This window comes from Lygodium microphyllum, chromosome 6 (assembly GCF_053477565.2).
Source record: "Lygodium microphyllum isolate KBCC chromosome 6, Lygodium_microphyllum_v1.1.10, whole genome shotgun sequence".
Classification (NCBI taxonomy): Eukaryota; Viridiplantae; Streptophyta; class Polypodiopsida; order Schizaeales; family Lygodiaceae; genus Lygodium; species Lygodium microphyllum.
In genome coordinates, this window is record NC_141140.1 from 152,435,972 (window position 1) to 152,454,640 (window position 18,669).

Sequence of the window (18,669 nt, forward strand, 5' to 3'; positions counted from 1 at the left end):
AATGGGCGGAGCCAAGACCAAATGTCCTACTTCAAAACAACCATTTCAAAAACATACCACACATGGCTCTCAAGTGCATCCATCACTGAATGCTCGAAGGTAGACTATGAATGATGAATACACATATTGAAATCTCCATCAACACTCCTGGTCTATCGAGAGAGAAGCAAGCTACCAACCAATTCCACAGATCCCATCTAAACAAAGAGTCATTTGGTGCATAAAGGCCTACCAACTATTAACAACCAGAAAGCATCCATGGACATCATTCTTGACAAGGACCAGTTGAAATCTGTCATGCACAACCATAAGCCGAATAGTGTCGAGCTAGCCCCCTGCATAGAACAAATGAAACCCATGGCAATTGACGATTTTGTTTGCTTCACCATGACTTTAATGCTCAAGAGCACATAACACATCCCATTGATTATCAAATAGAATGTGCCACATATCATGCTACTTGTTGCATGTACAAATGCCACGCTCATTCCAAGTGGTGAGCCTCATATGTCATGACAAAAGGATTTCAATGTCAAAGCTGATTTTGCCTCGACTGCACTTTTGTAGCTAAAATATCAAGAATGCCCTCGTCTAAAAAGTCAGCCAATGCTACAAATGAGGTTAAGTCCCTATGCTCCACTTTGGAGATGGAGGGATCGTTTCCTTACTTTGGAGCTGCTCATGGGTATCGATGATCCCAAGGGGTGATCACTAACCACAAGAATCAAAACCAAGCCGCATAGGAGGGTCCCACAAGTGGTCAATAGAGGCCTTCAGAGTAGAAGAGTTTCGAAGGCCCATCAAGATTGCAGCATTAATATTAGAGATAGACGATGCCTTATCCTTGTGATGCACATAGGTGCATAAGGGGTCTTGTGAAGTGCTAGGCCTAGTCGCTGTTGAACTCATATCAGACTTTTTACCTCTTTTGGCATGGACATCAACCCAATCCTGGTCAAGGGAATTCAAAGGCTGCATAGGTCATTTCCCTTTATCCACAACAATCCTCACTGAGGCCGCATTTGCTTGAGGGCCATCATCCATAGGAGCATCATTGACTACTAAAGCCATACCCCCTTCCACAGTTGTGGTCTTCTCTAAACATTCAAACATGAAATGCCCCAATTATCCATGAGAAAAACAATGCTTGCAAAGGTTCCCCACTTCAAACGAGTGCAACAAAGGCATTCCACGATGATTCAAGTGCAACCTATTGGGCCTTTTGTGCCAGGTATCCCACAGCTTGCACATGCAGTTGTGGTTGGCAGCCTACAAGATGGGAAGAACCAAAACTATGCTAATCACTCCCATAACATCCTTAAGCAAGGGCCAATAGATTGAAGGACATCATTCAACTTCAACCCATACCAAGCATACCTGCTAAAGCAACCATTGGAAGTCCGCCAATGGTCTCGAAACCACCACATGCACTAAGCATCTATCAAAGAATATTGGGACTCTGGTCAAAAGATCATCTTGAGCCCTCGTCAATTTGAGCATTATCTTATAAAAACCTTGTGGGCCAACAAAGACTTCATCTACACAATCTCCTTACAAAATGAACTTGAATCATTGGCAGATCCAAGAGAGCACCGAATCCTGCTGGTGAAAAAAAGGATGACTCCTCTTTCATAGAAGGCTGAAAAAGAACGCAATACAATCTCAGTATCCATGATAGCATCCAAAACATCCTCTTTGTCCTAGTCTAAAAAGGATTCTCAATTGTGTTGAACATATTCACCCAACAATGTATTTGCAAATTCCAAGGGATTGTCCCAATCCAAGTCTTGGGACTCCTCAACAACTCAAGTCACATGTGCATAAGAACAAGCACCATACTCAAATTGTGGAGGGGCTTGAGAATCCACCATTACATCATCAAGGGTGTACTCATTGCATTCTATCACTACATCAAAGATATGTTCGCTCCGTTTAACGAGGGGCTGCACATCAAAACCGGGCTGAAACTCAAAGCAGGGAGCGACCATCTCCATACACGAAACCATTTCTAGGGCAAGGCAGCTCTGTGTGTGTGTGTATGTGTGCGCGCGCGCGCGTGCTAGTGCACATGTGTGTTTACTACACAAGGTCAAAGGATCCCTCCCTCCCCCCCCCTCTCTCTCTCTTCCTCTCCATGCGAGGCAAGTTGCAAATGCAAGTCCCCACACAAGGCAAGTCGTGCAACACAGTGAAGCCAGTGCACAAGGAAGATAGTGCAATACAAGACAGGGCACGCTGCGCCCACGACAAAGTGTGCATACAAGAAAAGGAGCGTGAAAGCAAGGTATGCAACACAAGGAAGTAGTGTGCAAGGAGTAGAAATGACTAAGCAAGCAAAGAGATAGGGTTTGCACGGAAGAGCACAAAGTGTGTATGGCAAACACTAAGACGAGAAGAGAAACTCAGATAAACAAGATGATGAAGGAATGAAATAATGAAGTGAATCTAATACAAGGGTGTCGTACCACGAAGGATGCCCTAGAGCAAGGAGACTGCGAAAGAAGCCTCAAGTCTGCAAAGACAGGGATGGTGAGGTGTCACATGGAGCAAGGAGACTGTTGTCAAAGAGAAGCCTCTGAATCCGCAATGCAGGAATGGAGACTCGTGGCTAGAGAAGTGCTGATGCAAAGAGTAGTATGACACCAAATGATGAAGAGTGTCCACAAGCTGCAAATGCAAATCAAGGGATTGTGTGGATGATGCCAGGAACGGGGAGGAGCCACTGAGACAGCCAAATGCAAGTTGGTGAAGTTTCCTAGAGGAGAAGAAGTTGACGGTACATGTCAAAAGCCAACACCAAGAGGGGTGTTGTCATCCACTATGTAGGAAGGTCGCCAACTGAGGAGGAGAGAAGCAGCCACCAAAATACAGCCATGATGATGGTGGAAACTGGCACCTGATAGCAAGGGGTGAAGATGATGGAAGGAGAGGAGAGAGAGAGAAGAGACGAAGGTCTCACGAACAAAAGAAGTGTGAGCAAGAATGAATGGGAGATGCCAAATATGTTGACATGAAGAGTTTGGAGTCTCGCACCACTGAAGTCTCTCGAGCAGTGCGCGGACTCTCTAAGAAGGCCCTAGAAAGCCTTTTCGGGGCTGGAAATGGAAACCAAAAAAGAGAATGAAGAAAGGAAACTGTATGGAATGATGTGCTTTCTCAACATGGAGATCACAGCACCAAACACGTGGGTTAGGGCTGGGCGCTCATAGCGATTGCACAAGTGAATGTGCAACATAGGTCATCGTCTCCACGAGCTCTCTCTCTCTCTCTCTCTCTTTTTTTTTTCGTAAAAGGTAATTGTATTAATTACGAAAAAAATACAAGATTACTGGATTACAAGATACATGATGACACAAAGCCATCATGTGAAGAGGTTCTCTCTCTCTCTCTCTCTCTCTCTCTCTCTCTCTCTCTCTCTCTCTCTCTCTCTCTCTCTCTCTTTTCTGATTACAAGATACACGAGGGCCCTAGGCCAACGTGTGGGGAAGCCCCGTAGTAATGCACTGAAAAGGTTACACCAATCATGGCAACGACCCAGAGGCAATTGCCATATGCCACGGATGCAAATCCTCCCGAGGGAGCAAGTCGGAGTGTCGGATGATATCTAGCTGCCAATGCAAGAGTCCTTTAAGCCTGGCAATATATCGGGGTACATTAGAGGCCGAATCAAAGAGAAAAGCATTGCGCGTGGTCCAAATGTGCCAGCATCCCCAATATCTGAAAAAGTGAAATAAGATCTTCTCATGCAACTGTGGCGGTGCGGGATACTTCGGGCGCACAAAAACCCAGTTGAAAGGAGTTAGCGAGGATCCCACCACCGCGCGCCAAATGTGCGACAAGAGTGACCAGATATTCTTGGCGAGCGGGCAAGAGAGAAAACGATGTCGGGCCGATTCCGCCGGTGTGGTACAGAAGAAACAATTGCCATTCGAGATGCGACGCTTGGCAAGGGCCGAGGCCAGAGGAAGACCACCAATCATCACCCGCCAAAGAAAAACTTTGCATTTGAAAGGTGTCTTATTTAGCCAGCCCTCCATCAGCGTTTTGTGCCACCATGACAGCGATTTCCGCAGTCCCCAAACAGTGTTAGCTTTCTCTCCCAGCCATTGGTGATCTTGAACAAGAAGATGATACACCTGATTAGTAGAGGCCTTTTCCAGACTCAGGCGGCCTGCAAGGTCCCAGTCCTGCCAAGGGCGATCCACAGTCAAGGCAGGAAAGGGTTGCCGACCCTGAAGCTTCGACGAAAGCTGCTCCCACAAATCACGGTATCCACGCGGGATCTTAAAGAGTCACCGAGCAGTCCGAAATGATACGAGGATATTGCGAGTGGCAAGGGTAGCATCCGCAACCGACGTCACACCTAAACGGGCCATGCGATTAAATCTTGGTCTGAGTTGATGTTTATCTTCCCATGAAAGGAGTCTCGATACTGCCAACAATTCCAGCTGAAAGGAGTTAGTCTGCAAGCGGTCCCCTACTGGGTGCCAACGGGCCTTTTGGAGCACCACTTTCCAAGAGCCGACCAAGTGCAGTAACAAAGAGGAAGAGGGACTGGAAACACAAGAGTCAGCATTAAGGACATGCCACCAGGAGGCCCGAAGCCGTGTGTTGCCATGGCGGAGGCCGCTGTCCTCAAGAAAATAACGGGCTATGATGGTCCATGGGTGATGATCCACACACATGGCACGAAAAAGGGACCAACGGAGAGCTAACATATGAGTGGGTGCATCCAAAATAGCTCCTCCACCCATGCGCTTAGGGGTACATGCGTGTGACCATGAAATCCAGGAAATGCCGGCCTGCAGTGAATCCTTCTTCCATAGCATGAAACGGATGGGATGAGTGAGGGCCTTCAAAGTAGTAGGCGTCCATGGCAACAAAGGCAGGAAATACGTTAGCATTGGAAGCATGATTGTCTGGGCCACTTTGAGGCGGACATGGAATGGCCACGCTTGCAACTTCCAATACATAAACTTCGCCGCCAATTTTTGTGAAATCCACTCCAGCAAGGCTTTTGGCCGTACATCCACCCCCAATGGGTATCCAAGATGCCTGACAATGGAGCCACGGGAAACCACCTGGCCTTGCCAGCCTAAGGACTGCAAATCAGGCTCCGTACAACTGAGAATGGCTGACTTAAGGGCATTGATGCGAAGCCCAGAGGCCTGACCAAAGAGTGTCCAAACATCTAATGCCCTTCGAATGTTGTCCCTGTCCGCCTGCAAAATCATAAAGGTGTCATCAGCCAAAGATTGGCTAACGAAGTGCTAACCCAACGGAAGAGACAGCCCGGCCAGCTGAGCAGAGGCTGCCATGGAGGATAACATTGAAAGGACCGGGTGAGTCGCCAGGGCAAAGAAGAGAGGGCTCAAAGGACAACCCTGTCTGACCGAGCGTGCAAGGACAAATGGCTCTGTAACTCCACCATTAAGCATAACTCTGGAGGAAGCCTCAGCACTAATGGTGTAGATCAATCGGGACATTCGGGTACCAAAGCCCATAGCCGACATGAGGTCTGCAATGAAAGACCAGTCCACATAATCAAACGCCTTTTCCAAGTCCAATTGGATCAATACCACTTCCTGACCGGAGTGCCGCGCATAGTCAATAGCCATTTGCACATTTAAGATATTATGCAGAATGTTGCGGCCCTTAATGAAACCATATTGGAGAGGATGCACAATGGCTGGAAGGTGCTTATGGAGCCGATTCGCCAGCACTTTGGAGTAGATTTTATACATGGAGCCCATCAAAGAGATTGGTCTCCAGTGTTGCAACTTTGACAGCGAAGGGACCTTTGGAATTAGTTTGATAAGGCCTTCTTTCCATGAGGAGGGCATGACCCCCGTTTCCCACACCTGCTGAAACATGGCCACCAATGGCTTCACCAACTGCGTGGCCGAGGTCTGAAAGAACTCATTAGTGAGACCATCCCAGCCAGGACTTTTATCATTCGGCAGATGCAACAAAACGTCCATAACCTCTTCCTCGCAAATATCCGTCTCCAAAGCGGCTTGCATGTCAACTGGAACCTGCTGGCGGACCAGATGATAGAAGACCGAGCGTGCATGCGTAACCTGGCTAGAAGGCGAGGAAGAGGAACCAAGAAGTTCCATAAAATAGTTTCTACACATAGTGACAATGGTCTGCGGATCCGTGACCATGCGACCTTCCGAATCCTGGAGTCTGGTCATATTTTCGCGAGCCGGAGACGCATGCAAGGCGCGAAAGAACTTATGAGACTGGCAGGCGCTATCTTGCATTGCGTCCATCAAGTTGTGCAGCTTGGCCTGTTGATAAGATTTCAACTGAAACACTTGAATAAGATGGGCCAACCGCCTCTCCAGAGACAGCAGAAAATCATCATCAGGGGAATCCAGGAGCAAGGAACGGACCAAAGCCAGTAAGTCTTCTGCTGCATGTCGACGTCGGCGGCAAAGCGAGGCATGATGGATCCCATACTGGCGAGCAACCCACTGCACATTAGAGAGCAGCCGTGCAAATGAAGGCCAGCCCTCAGAGGCGAAGTCCAATAGGAACCTCTCAATCAGCTGCTGCATATAGCCCTGGAAAATTGAATGCTTCAAATAAGAGGAGTTGAAACGTAAAGGGAGCCTATCCAGGAATTGCACAAAAGGTGCAATAGAGTGTGCCCGCATCTCAAGCTGGAGGGGGAAATGGTCCGACAACGCATATTGCCGCAAGACCTTCATTTCCAGCATCTCGGGAAGAAAATCATCGCCCTGCATGATATACATTCTGTCCAGTCGCGACCAGGTAGTTGCATATTGTGCGGAATGAAAAGTAAACCCTGAAAAAGAAGGGTGAAGCCACGACCAAAGATCTTGCTTGAGCACGTGCAAAGCAAAGGAACTCCACACCCGGCTTTCCGGCGTATCCATTACCGAATGCCCTGAAGTGGACTGAGAAGAGTCAACACACATATTGAAATCTCCCATCAAGAACCCCCTTCGGCCGAGTGACATGGAACCCTGCAAAGTGGACCAAAGATCCCGTCGGGATGCGGGATCATTCGGAGCATAGAGGCCCAATAGCCATAAAATCTCTCCTTCAAATAAGACTTCGATCACCAGAAAGCGGCCCTGCACATCATTTTAAACAAGGATAGGCTGATATTTCTCATGGACAATCATCAGCACGCCCGAATAGTGCGTAGCATGGGTCCCTGAATAAAACAGACGGAATCCATGACAATCCATCACTTTTCCTGCTTCACCGTGACTTTTGTGCTCAACTGCACACAATACATCCCACTGGTTCTCGTGCAAGACGGTCCACATGGCATGTTGCTTATGGCGAGAGCAAATGCCTCGCACATTCCACGTGGCTATCTTCATGTATCCTCAAAGAAGGAAGTCAGGAACGAGGCACTTGCTGCCTCAATTTCACCTTTTCCGCGAGAGTATCCAGGACACCCTCATCCAGAAAATCAGCCAACACCGCAAAAGAATTCTGGCGACCTGCTTTGGAGGTAGAAGGGAAATCCACTGCCTTGGGAGAGGGGCGGGGATAACGCCGATCCCAGGGTGTAATAACATTTCCTTTGGCATCGAAGGCCAGCTTGGCAGGTGGGCCTCTGGGGCCGTCGGTAAAGGCTCTCCTTGGAGACTGATTGCGGGGGCCCGACGGGGCCATAGGACGCGCAGCTTGCTGTGAAGTGGCCATTTCTTTCCGGCGCGTATACGTGCGCACGGAATCCTGGGAAGCGGGAGGCCCAGGATCCGCCAGGCCTGCATCCAACGTTTTACCTTTTTTAGGACGTGCCTCAATCCAGTCAGTGCGACGGGAATCCACACTCAGGACCTGTTGTTTGCCTTTATCCATGACATGAGGAGACTGAAGGGCTTCCTGGGGCGTGGCATCAAGCACCATGTCGTCCTTGGGCAGCACAACCTGCGCATCCTCCGAAGACGATTGCTTTTCAGGGCATTCGGCCATGAAATGCCCCAATTTACCACATGAAAAGCAGTGGCCCGCAAAGTTGCCCCATTTTAAGCGAAAATACAAAGAATGCATGCCCGAACAATTGAGGCGAAGCCACGCGGGCCTTTTCCTGGCCGTGTCCCATAGCATGCATAAACGGTTGCGGTTTATCGCCCTGAGGCTTGGGGGAACCAGCATTGTTCCCACAACTGCCATCGCATCCTTCAACATGGGCCAATAGGCCGCCGGACAGTTTTCCACCTCTACCCACACCGGGCATTCGCGTTGAAGCAGACGCTGGAAGTCGGCCATGGGGCGCCATGGCACAACATGAACCAAGCGACGATCAAAGAATAGCGGCAACTTGGACAAGAGCTCAGCGCGATGCGTTTCCGATTTCAGCAGTACCTCATAAAACCCGCGAGGTCCAAGGAAGATCTCCTCGACAGACTCCCCTTGCAATAGATGGTGCAGCCACTGGCGAATATGCGAAAGCGCTGGGATCCTGCCAGTGAAGAAAAGTATAACTGCACGGTCATAGAACACCGAGAAGGATCGCAAGATTGATTTGGGATCCACCGTGGCTTCCAGCACATCATCCGTTCCCGCACCAGAAAAAGATTCGGTATTATGCTGGACATAATCGCCGAGCAGAGTATTGGCGAAGTCCAGCAAATGCTCCTAGTCGATTTCCTGCGAATCCACAGGATCAAAGGCCACTTGCGCATAGGAGCGTTCCGGAGGACTCATTGGCTCATCAGGCGCGTATGCTCGGAGCGTTTGCCGGCAGGCGGCTGTTCAGAACTCGGCGGCAACTCCTCCGTGCATGGCACCATATCTTCCGGCTCCTCAGCATCGGAATCAGGGCCAAGGGCTGCCACCGTCCGGTCAAGAAAATCCAAATCTAGGCCAGCCATACTGCTGTCTTCACACAGAGGGCGAGTTCTCTCTCTCTCTCTCTCTCTCTCTCTCTCTCTCTCTCTCTCTCTCTCTCTCTCTCTCTCGTGAGGCAGAGGTGCACGTCTGTCTGCCTCAGTCGTGGCCTGTCCAGAGATAGTGTAGGTGACGCAGAGGGCAAGGCGCAACCCTAATGATGCAGGTTTACGAGCGCGATTCGCAGGACTGAAGGGCAGCTGCAGGGACCACGGCGTGCAGGGACCACGAGGCTCAGGTTTGATGGCGACAGCAGGGACCTCGAATCGCAGGGCTGACAGGCGATGTCTGCGACCAGGACCCGCAGGTCAGACGGCCCGCGGCAGGGACAGGCAGTTGACAGGCGACGGCGCCCAGGACTGATGCGACGGCAAGGACTCCAGCACGCAGGGCGGACGGGTGACGATGGCGACTAGGACCTGAGGTTGACTCGCGGAAGGTGTTGTCGCAGGTCGTGGGGGCTGAACGGGAGCAGGAACGCAGACGTCTGATACCGCGATGGCTTGCGGCCCGCCATCTCTCTCTCTCTCTCTCTCTCTCTCTCTCTCTCTCTCTCTCTCTCTCTCTCTCTCTCTCTCTCATATATATATACATACTCCCCCCTCCCATGAGACGTGCCCAAAGACTTTTCTCAATGGTCACCGTGCATTCAACCTACCAATTGAGCTACACACCCATTTGGTTCCCCCTATGGGTGAACCACAAGGAGTTAGATAGGGGGTGAACCACAAGGAGTTACCTTGGCCAAAACCTCAGTGAGGTCAGATGTACCACCATGGCCTTTCAGGGTCTATGGCCCCACTTGAAGGGCCATCAGAGGATACTGACAATACTAACATGCAATCAAGCAGCCTAGCCTTGCTACTTTAGCCCATCTATGTTGGACAGACATAAGCGACGTTATCTGATGATTTCATCATCTTTTTATCTCTGCAGCTTCTCATATCAGTTCCATGCTCATTTAGAATTTGCCATAATGGTAGAATTTCTTTTCAATTACGTTTTCTTTACTCTACTTGGAAAACATGATAGTTCCCTGGGTTTCAAATGTGCGTATTTTTGCCCCTTAGGCCAACTTCGCAAGGAGGTTAACCCCCCCCCCCCCTCTCTTCCCCCCTTTCCCCATCTACATTCACCATCATCATCATCTCTGCCACACTACTACATGACCTACTTTTTGGAGATCCTCGAGGGCACACTGGAGCAGCACTCAAACATTTCATCATATTGTGCTTTGCTTTTACTACCTCTAGTTATTGATAATTCTATTACTGTTCTACTTGTATTGTTGCTGCTCGATACCCTCTGACCTCATAGCCATAATATATAGCAGGGTAGAATGGGGCTGCACTATACCCTTTCACCACACTGCACTAGCTTATTAAACCCTATCTGTTCTACTTTTCTTTTCCATGATGAGAAACTGCAGGAATTGTACCTTCCTTCCTTGGTCTCAGTAAGCGCATGAGGCCTTCAAGAGAAACCAGTACTAGTCCCTACTTACCACCTCCCAGGTATATAGAACACATGAAGATATTGAGCACTAAAATATTTCAAGGGTCCAAGTTATCTGCATGTCTTTCTGGTGAGGTTATAGATGCATACAAGTGGCCCTTTCAAAACTCACCTCCCTGCTCCAAGTCCATCACTACCTTCACCCTCTCTCCTGTACATGCATACTCCAGCACAATCAGCATATAGGCTGCATGCGTAAAGGGCACTAGAATGGACAGCATGTATGATCCCTCTGTACAGAAAATATGCACAAATTCAATTCGAAAGCTTAGCATTCACAAACAGAATACTTACATGTCAGATTTGCGGCCCAATTGCTTTTGTGGTAAGATGATTTGTACTGATTGCGAATCATTGGTATTTGGGATTGGATGGCTCATTATACAAATAGCTCGAGCCACTTTTCCAACCTTCTTTACCTGCAAAAATCATGTGCATCAGAAAATTTTAGCCAGTTGCACTGGAAGGTTACACACTTTTCCAACCTTCTTTACCTGCAAAAATCATGTGCATCAGAAAATTTTAGCCAGTTGCACTGAAAGGTTACAAGTCAAAGCTTAGTTTCAAAGCCTGAGAAACAAGCAAGCAAATCTCAATATCTCCCTGCCAGACAACATTTACATGCTAAGCTCGAGTAAATATCCAGCACAAAGTAAATACACAATCAAAATACTTGGGAAAAGAGAGTCACACTATCATTTGTCATATGCTTAACCCAGGTCATGCTGCACTCACACTCTAATAAAAAACTATAAAGGGTTTTGTTTCCAACACAAATTTTTAAGTTTGCATTTGATCTTGATGATGGTGAATTAACCCCTGATTTAGTTTCCTTAAAACAGCCTCAAAAAGCAATTGATGTTATTTTTTTGTTGTTAAATGGCTTATTTTTGGCAGTAGGTCAAGTGCATGCAGCACCCCAAATCATCCATAAATAGAAGTCTATGTGAGTGCACCCTTAATCCCACTCCTTCAGCTCTCTCATCACCCACTGCTGCCCCCAACCCTTCCCAGATGACATCACACTTCATGAAGCTTTGTCAAGTGCTGCCCCTTGTTGAGCTAGCTCTTTAAAACAGCCCCAAACAGCAAATTACGAAAAGTTTCATTCAATGGGGAGCAGTTCTAGGGAGTTTGTGTCCAACATGCAAAACCCTAATTTGTGAGGATCCTTTCATGTCTATAAATACACATGCTGCCCACCATTCAGTCCCATCCTTTTCTGCAAGTTTCTCACCCTTGTGTGCAGGTTTCCACCATCAATCTTCCACACTATGGCTGTCCAGCCCTCCCAGCTGCTACCATCTCTCCATCAACCCTCCTAGCACCCAGCAACCGCTCTCCTGCTACTTCTACTGCCATCGCCAGCCTCTCTCCTCAGCCTGATCAGCTTGTGTTTGCTGTCCACAAATCTTAGATATGGGCTCCACACTCAGGTGACAGTTCTTGCTGCTGCATTTGATAGTTTCAAGGGCCGCCAACATCATTCATTGCTTCCTCTATTGTCGCCAGGCATCCTACAGCCTCTGATGTTCAGCGTTTGGTAGTATCTTCACATGGTATCAGAGCTCATGCTCTTGTAAAAAGTATCTTGTAGATATTGTGGAGGCTTGGTTTTGTGTGGGTACACAACAACACGTAACCGATTCATAGTGTCTCAAACACCTTCTCCAGATCCCACGATGTCTTATCAAGCTTCTCCATCATTGGAGGCCATTAGGAGGCATTATGGACTCCACAAGGAAAATGACAACTCACCTTCACCTTCACCTTCACCTTCTTCTCCTATTCCAAACTTCAATCACCTAACAAAGAAGTTTGAAGAGTGCTTGCGCATCACGTATAACTTACACCCCTCCTACTGCTTTGCTACTCCATCTAGACCGGTTGGTGAGATTAGCCACCTCTCCAATCATTGAAGACATACAACATTCGGGATGACTAGCGATCCATCTTCATCTCACCCAAGCCCAGTGTCAGGTTCATACAACCCCTTTGAGCCATATGAATCAAAACCCTCTCTTGTTTCTCCTTTTGGTGTGCATTACTTGGATGATTTTCAATATAAACTTCAATAGAGGGCTCTTGAAGCAAACATCCTTCAACAGGTATATCTACATCTTCTGTTTCATTTGAGCGTGTGAACCACTCTTCTCAAATCCCTCCCATCCCACCTTCTTCTAATCCACACCTCAATTTCCTCTCTTCTTCATTCCAAAACCTCAAATTGCACTCCACTTTCATATCTAGTACACAAGGAGTTAGATCCCATCTCCACTCCTAGCACTTTCTCTTTCTCCACACCGTATCCTCACTTTACTACCTCTCTCCACCACAGTATATCGTTAGGGAGGATGCCACCCTTTAACATTGTGCCTTCCCCATACCCACAAGTGGGCACTTCTTTTCACCCTAGGACAGTTATGATGGGCATCCCCCTCACCACCCCCAATCACTCACCTCCCCACTTATCAACCTTCCAGACGCAACGATTCCCATCCTCTACTTATGATACATCATCACACACTCCATGGGCCACTCCTATGCAAGGATTTCCATCTACTCCATGTGTCCCTATCTCTCCTCCATAGGCTACTCATGTGGTCACCATGCTCATGCCTCGTCAATCCATTCCCACCTTTGGATCTACTGTACACACTTCCCACATGCATGGTGGGCACTCTGGGATTAATTCCCAAGTGTACTCCACTCTCCCATCCTACCCACCTTTTCCTTCCTACAACACTACCACTCCTATTGCTACATCCAAGGATGCTTCACAGATAAGACTCATTTTAACGGGTCGAATTTCACCACTTGGTCAAACTTCATGCAACAAGTGCTTGAATCTCGAGGACTTTGGAACCTCGTCCTTGGTCTAGAGCTTATGTTGAACCCTCAATTAGCTCACCTTGAGCACATCCATGAATGGAGAGCCGACAATGCCACAACCAATGTTGAGTTAATGCAAGGTTACTTCTTGAGTTCCATTCTCAATTACAACATTTTACACTCACATTTGAGCATTGGAGTCATCTCATTGTCTGCTACGTAGCGCAAGATCGCACTTGGCATATCAAACTTGACTTTGAGCTTCAAGAGTTTTCCATAAAGGAAGGGGATGATCTAAAACTCAAGTTGGCCAAATATCGGTGATTGCTCAAAGTTGAGTTTGCCACTATTGGCTCCCCGAATTCAAATAACAATCAGGTAAGGTTCTTTTTTAATAAGTTGCTTGAAAAATATTTCCATTTTATTCAACACATTATCTCCTTGCCCCAATTGCCGACCTTCCAAGAGTTCGAATGTCAATTCTTGCATTACACAATCAAGTCCACAAGAAGCCATCCACTTACCCTTATTCAAAGAGAGAGGTTTGGTTGCCTCTTCTTTGCAAGGGAAAACTAGCCGTGAAAAGAACTCACAAGATGTAAAGGCAAGCCAAACCAAGGGTGACACCCCTTCCTTTGACAGAAACAAAGAACAAAAACCCATCTGCCAATAACTCCTTATGAAAAATAGGTTTTTCACACATTGCCAAAGATCGGGCCATGTGGACGAGGAGTGTCGTACCAAGGCCGAGGGTTTCTTAGGAGAAGACCCTAGATATGTGGCATGCAGACAACCTCAACAACCTGTATCTTTCAGTACTCCTAAAGAATTAGTTGATTGGTCTACTAGCTCCCCGCCCATCGCACTCTTTGCGTCCATTTCTAGGTCATCTTCTCCACCTTTATCTAGGACCGCTTCTCCACCTCATCAAGCATTTCAATGGCAAAGACCTACTAATGGGCATATGCGATAGTAGCCCTATCTTTAGTTATTCCTTCTTTAGTTGTCCACTACATTCACTCACATATATACTCATTGCATTGTTTTTCCATCTAGCTTTGATTTTTTGTGATGTTTTACTTTGCAATATCTCACTACTAGCCTCTACTCTATAGATTCTGATCTCTCTTACAGTGTTTTGTATTTTAGTATAGAGCTAACATGCAAGATGCACATCGTCCCTTTCATGGTTTCATCTTCCTAGGAGATTTGCTCTTCTACCAGATGAAGGCTTCCCCTCCCAAGTCGAATCTTGCAGCATCTCTCTTGATGCTATCATAGCAATGACTTCTTCATTGCTCTTTCAGTCAGGGTGCTTCATCCTCATCTTCATCCTTCATTATGGTTCTCAACACCACATAAAGATTGACATCAAACTCCTCTTCCTCCTTCGCCCTCAACACCTAGGGTTGAGAGGGGGTTCCTATTCTTTCTTGGTATTCTATAGGATTTAGTACTTGTCTTTGATATCAACCTCTCCCCCTATTGTATATTCTCCTTTTGCATTGTATGACTTTATAATCTTCGTAAAGCGCGCTTGGATAAGTGAACAATTTTCCCAGGAGGAACATTGTCTAAGTGGCACCAGCTACTTACGCATTCTCATCATGTAGCATTACTCTATGTATCTCATTATGCAAATTGGCAAATCCTGAGCTCTTTTCCTTCCTCATTGACACCCTCAAATGGATGGGTTAGCTTGTTTGTTTTGTGATATGTTCTATCTAACCATCTCTTTTCATTCTCCCCACGAGGCATAGTTACTTGAAAGGCAGCAAAGGTCTATTCTTCCTGGAAAAAAAAAAAGGTTCATTGTGGTTCCATTTGCCTTTGCTAATCCTAGCAAGCCACTAGCAACCGACAAGCACCCTTTGTTCGATGCATTGGCTTCTCTAAGATGATCACTTGGACTCCCTTCGTAATATAACCATCGCCTTTGTACTCTTGGTAGGCCACTACGCAAAACAGCCCCAAAACAGCAAATTACCAAAAGTTTCATCAAATAAGGAGCAGTTCTAGAGAGTTTTGATGTCCCACAAGTAAAACCCTAATTTGGGAGGATCCTTCCATGTCTATAAACAGACAAGCTGCCCACCATTCAGCCCCACCCTTTTGTGCACATTTCTAACCCTCATGTACAAATTTCAGCTATCAGCCTTCCACATAGTGGCTGTCCAATCCTCACAACTGCTGCCATCTCTCCATCAGCCCTCCCAACACCTAGTGACTACTCTCCTACTACCTTGCTGCCTAGCGTGGTCTACATTGCTTCGTTTGGAATCTGCTGCCATCGCCAGCCTCTCTCCTTGGCCTGATCAGCTTGCATTAACTGTCCACAGCTCCTTGCAACATGCTCCACACTCAAGTGGCACTTCCTGCTGTTGTGTTTGACAGCTTCAAGGGCTGTCAGCATCATTCACCACTTCTTGTGCTGTTTCCAGGCATCCTACAGCCTTTGGTGTTCAGCGTTTTGCAGTATCTTCACACTCCTCCTCTCCGTGCTGTCTTCCCAGCCAGATGACCTGATTTGTGGAGATTTCTCAGCATCGCCATCATCATCATCATCTCACCCAGCTGCATTCATCCTTCCCACACCTTGGTGACCAATTTTCATCACTTATCAACTGTATTTTCAGCTTCAAGGGCTGTCAGCATCATTCACCGCTTCTTGTGCTGTTGTCAGGCATCCTACAGCCTTTGGCGTTCAGTGTTTTGCAGTATCTTCACACCCCTCCTGTCCATGCTGTCTTCCCAGACAGATGACCTGTTTTGTGGAGATTTCTCAGCATCACCATCATCATCATCATTTCACCCAGCTGCATTCATCCTTCCCACACCTTGGTGACCAATTTTCATCACTTATCAGCTGTATTTTCAGCCCTATGAGGCTAACTAGCTGTTCGTGATGTTTCTATTAGGAAATATGTTAGTTCATGGTTGTCAGTGAGCTAGGTCACCAAGATATTATCTTGTGTATTTAGGCATTTTTATTTGGCCACTATGGTGTGGTTTTTGGCATTTTTCAGCCAGTCGCCCAACATTTATTGTTGGCCCACCTATCATATTCTTGGCATTTATTTTGCCCTATTTCAAGCACTCCTCCACAATCATATTCATTCATCTATCATCCACAAGTCCTGGCTAGAGAGAGGAGCTGGTGCCAATGCCTTCACAGCAATTGGCTCACATTGGTTCTATATTGTCTCATGTCTTGGTATATGGATTCCATTTCCCGAGTATTCTTCTGAGTTCTCTTCTTTTGCAGTGTTCTTTTCTCTCTATCTTGTGTTCAGCAGTCTATTTCAGCATGCATATACACTTCCATTGCTGCATCCACTTCTGACAGTTTCAGCAGTCTGTCCATGTCTGAGACCCTGTGTTTGTTGTTGTTCCAGGCTAGCCTACATCAGCTGACACTCCTACAGCAGTGACCAACTGCCTCAGCATCTGTGTTTTGCTTCCAAAGGTTATCTTCATGAGTTATACCTGTGTTTCACTGCCTGGCAGGTCTACCTGTCAGTTGAAAGTCCTCAACGGTTGATTTGGATAGCCAGCATCATCACTGACTCAAACTGATCCAGGTATTACTGCCTCTGGCCTACACTGTGGCTGCCTTCTTCAGAAATCATCCAATATATTCAGACTGCTGCTGCTGCATTCGAGGATCTATTCAGAGTATAACACACACTCAGAGATGACATCAGTGTCTCCAACTCCCAAGGCTCACTTCATCCCCCATCCCCTGAGACATGGAGGTTCGAGGCCATTCTATCATTCATTCATTCATTCATCACTCGGAGTCATGCACCCTTAAGTTCTTGTATCTCTCTTCAAAGTTCTTGTATCTCTCTTCAAGCAATTCTTTACATGGTATCAGAGCCAGGTACACAACTTAGAGATACCTAAGCCTTGAAAAGCTTTTCAAGCACTACTCCTATGCCTTCAACATACCATCCAGATGATCAAATATACAATCAGGGAAAAGGTATTGAGATGTCAAGCTCCACATGAGCTAGGATCCACTTCACACCTTGGTGATGCGGCAAGACTTTGCTCAATGCACATTAGGTGACCGACATGGAGGATATGCCAATGATTCTATGGCTAGACAACACCCACATAGTAATCTTTTAGCTATGGCACATTCACACTTAGAGACCACACGTACATATGTTTTAGTACTTTTATATTAGTATTTTTATCATGTTGTACACTAAGTGCTCAAGTCTCCTTTTTGTGTGCGTGCACGCGCAAATGCGCTCTTGGTTGCTTTACCTCTCTCCCCTCTTTGTCCGTTCACATGGTATCAAAGCCATCCCACACCTACACGGAGCTCAATCAAAGGCCAAGGTGAAGGTGTTAGAGCATGAAATTAAGCAAGCAAACAACGGGTAAGAAGCTCTTTCATCTTGTCCAATTTGCCTCCGAATATAGCCACAAGAGGTTCTTGAGGCTCGCAAGGTTGCAATCCTTGATTAAAGTGAAACTTGTCGAGTTGAGCACACAGTGTGATGTATATATAGAAAATAAACCTAGGACACAATAAGTGTAGAGATTACACGGCACAATGGACAAAATCTAAGCAATGAGTAGAGAACATACAACAAAAAAACAAAAACTACTTTAATTTTAAATGAACTAATAAAAAGATGGCTCTGTCCACCTGTGCGCTTCCATATGAAGCTTCGATGGTGATCTAGATAGATAATAGGCAAAGAGCTTAAGGATAGCTAGAAAAACTCTGACTAGGTAAAATATGAATTGACGATGACTTTGGAATATTCTTCCTTTTCTTGCCTGGGAAGGTAGTCTAGTCAGCTTGTCCGACCATATTATAAACCTTCCCTAGTCAGCTTGTCCGACCATATTATAAACCTTCCCTAGTCAGCTAGGAAATATTCCTTGGAATGTTCTCTTTACCATCACACCGGGGGCCCTACACTCGGACCCCAAAATAGGAATCCCTCATAACTTCCACACCCCGCAACTCAATGCTTTGTGCCTTGAGTTGCTACTAGCATGACTACTCTATCTAACCCAAAGGCTAGATCCACAGAGGTCACATTTTGCCGTCCCGTCACTTAGATCTCATCTAACATACAAGTAAGACTCAATCAATATTTGTGCTCACACATAGCTTGAGCATATCTAGCAAGAAGGTCATTGGGACCAAGTGGGTCTTTTGCATTAAGTTTATAGAGGGTATTTTGTGTACAGAAAGAACTTTACAAGCTGAAGCAAGCACCGTGCTCCTGATTCTATACGATGGATTATTTTTTTTATCTCAGAGATTTCATTCTACTCCTTACGATCCAAATCCATATCTCAAGTGTACTTCAAAGGGGATTAGCTACATAGCTCGTCATCTGAGTCATCAAAGCTCGTAAACTAATGAGACATCTTCCAATCTGCAAAATACCAAACACCAAAGAAAACGTTGCC

The 18,669-nt window shown here is 46.6% G+C and overlaps 1 protein-coding gene across 1 annotated transcript in view; it reads right to left on the reverse strand.

The window, feature by feature from the left end:
- LOC148035298 (guanosine nucleotide diphosphate dissociation inhibitor 1-like) overlaps window positions 1-18,669 on the reverse strand; it is a 58,486-nt gene that overhangs the window by 15,507 nt on the left and 24,310 nt on the right. The window contains exon 10 of the mRNA XM_087680303.1: window positions 10,690-10,814. Coding sequence (XP_087536429.1) covers window positions 10,690-10,814 — 125 coding nt within the window. The remainder of the gene's footprint in view (window positions 1-10,689; window positions 10,815-18,669) is intronic.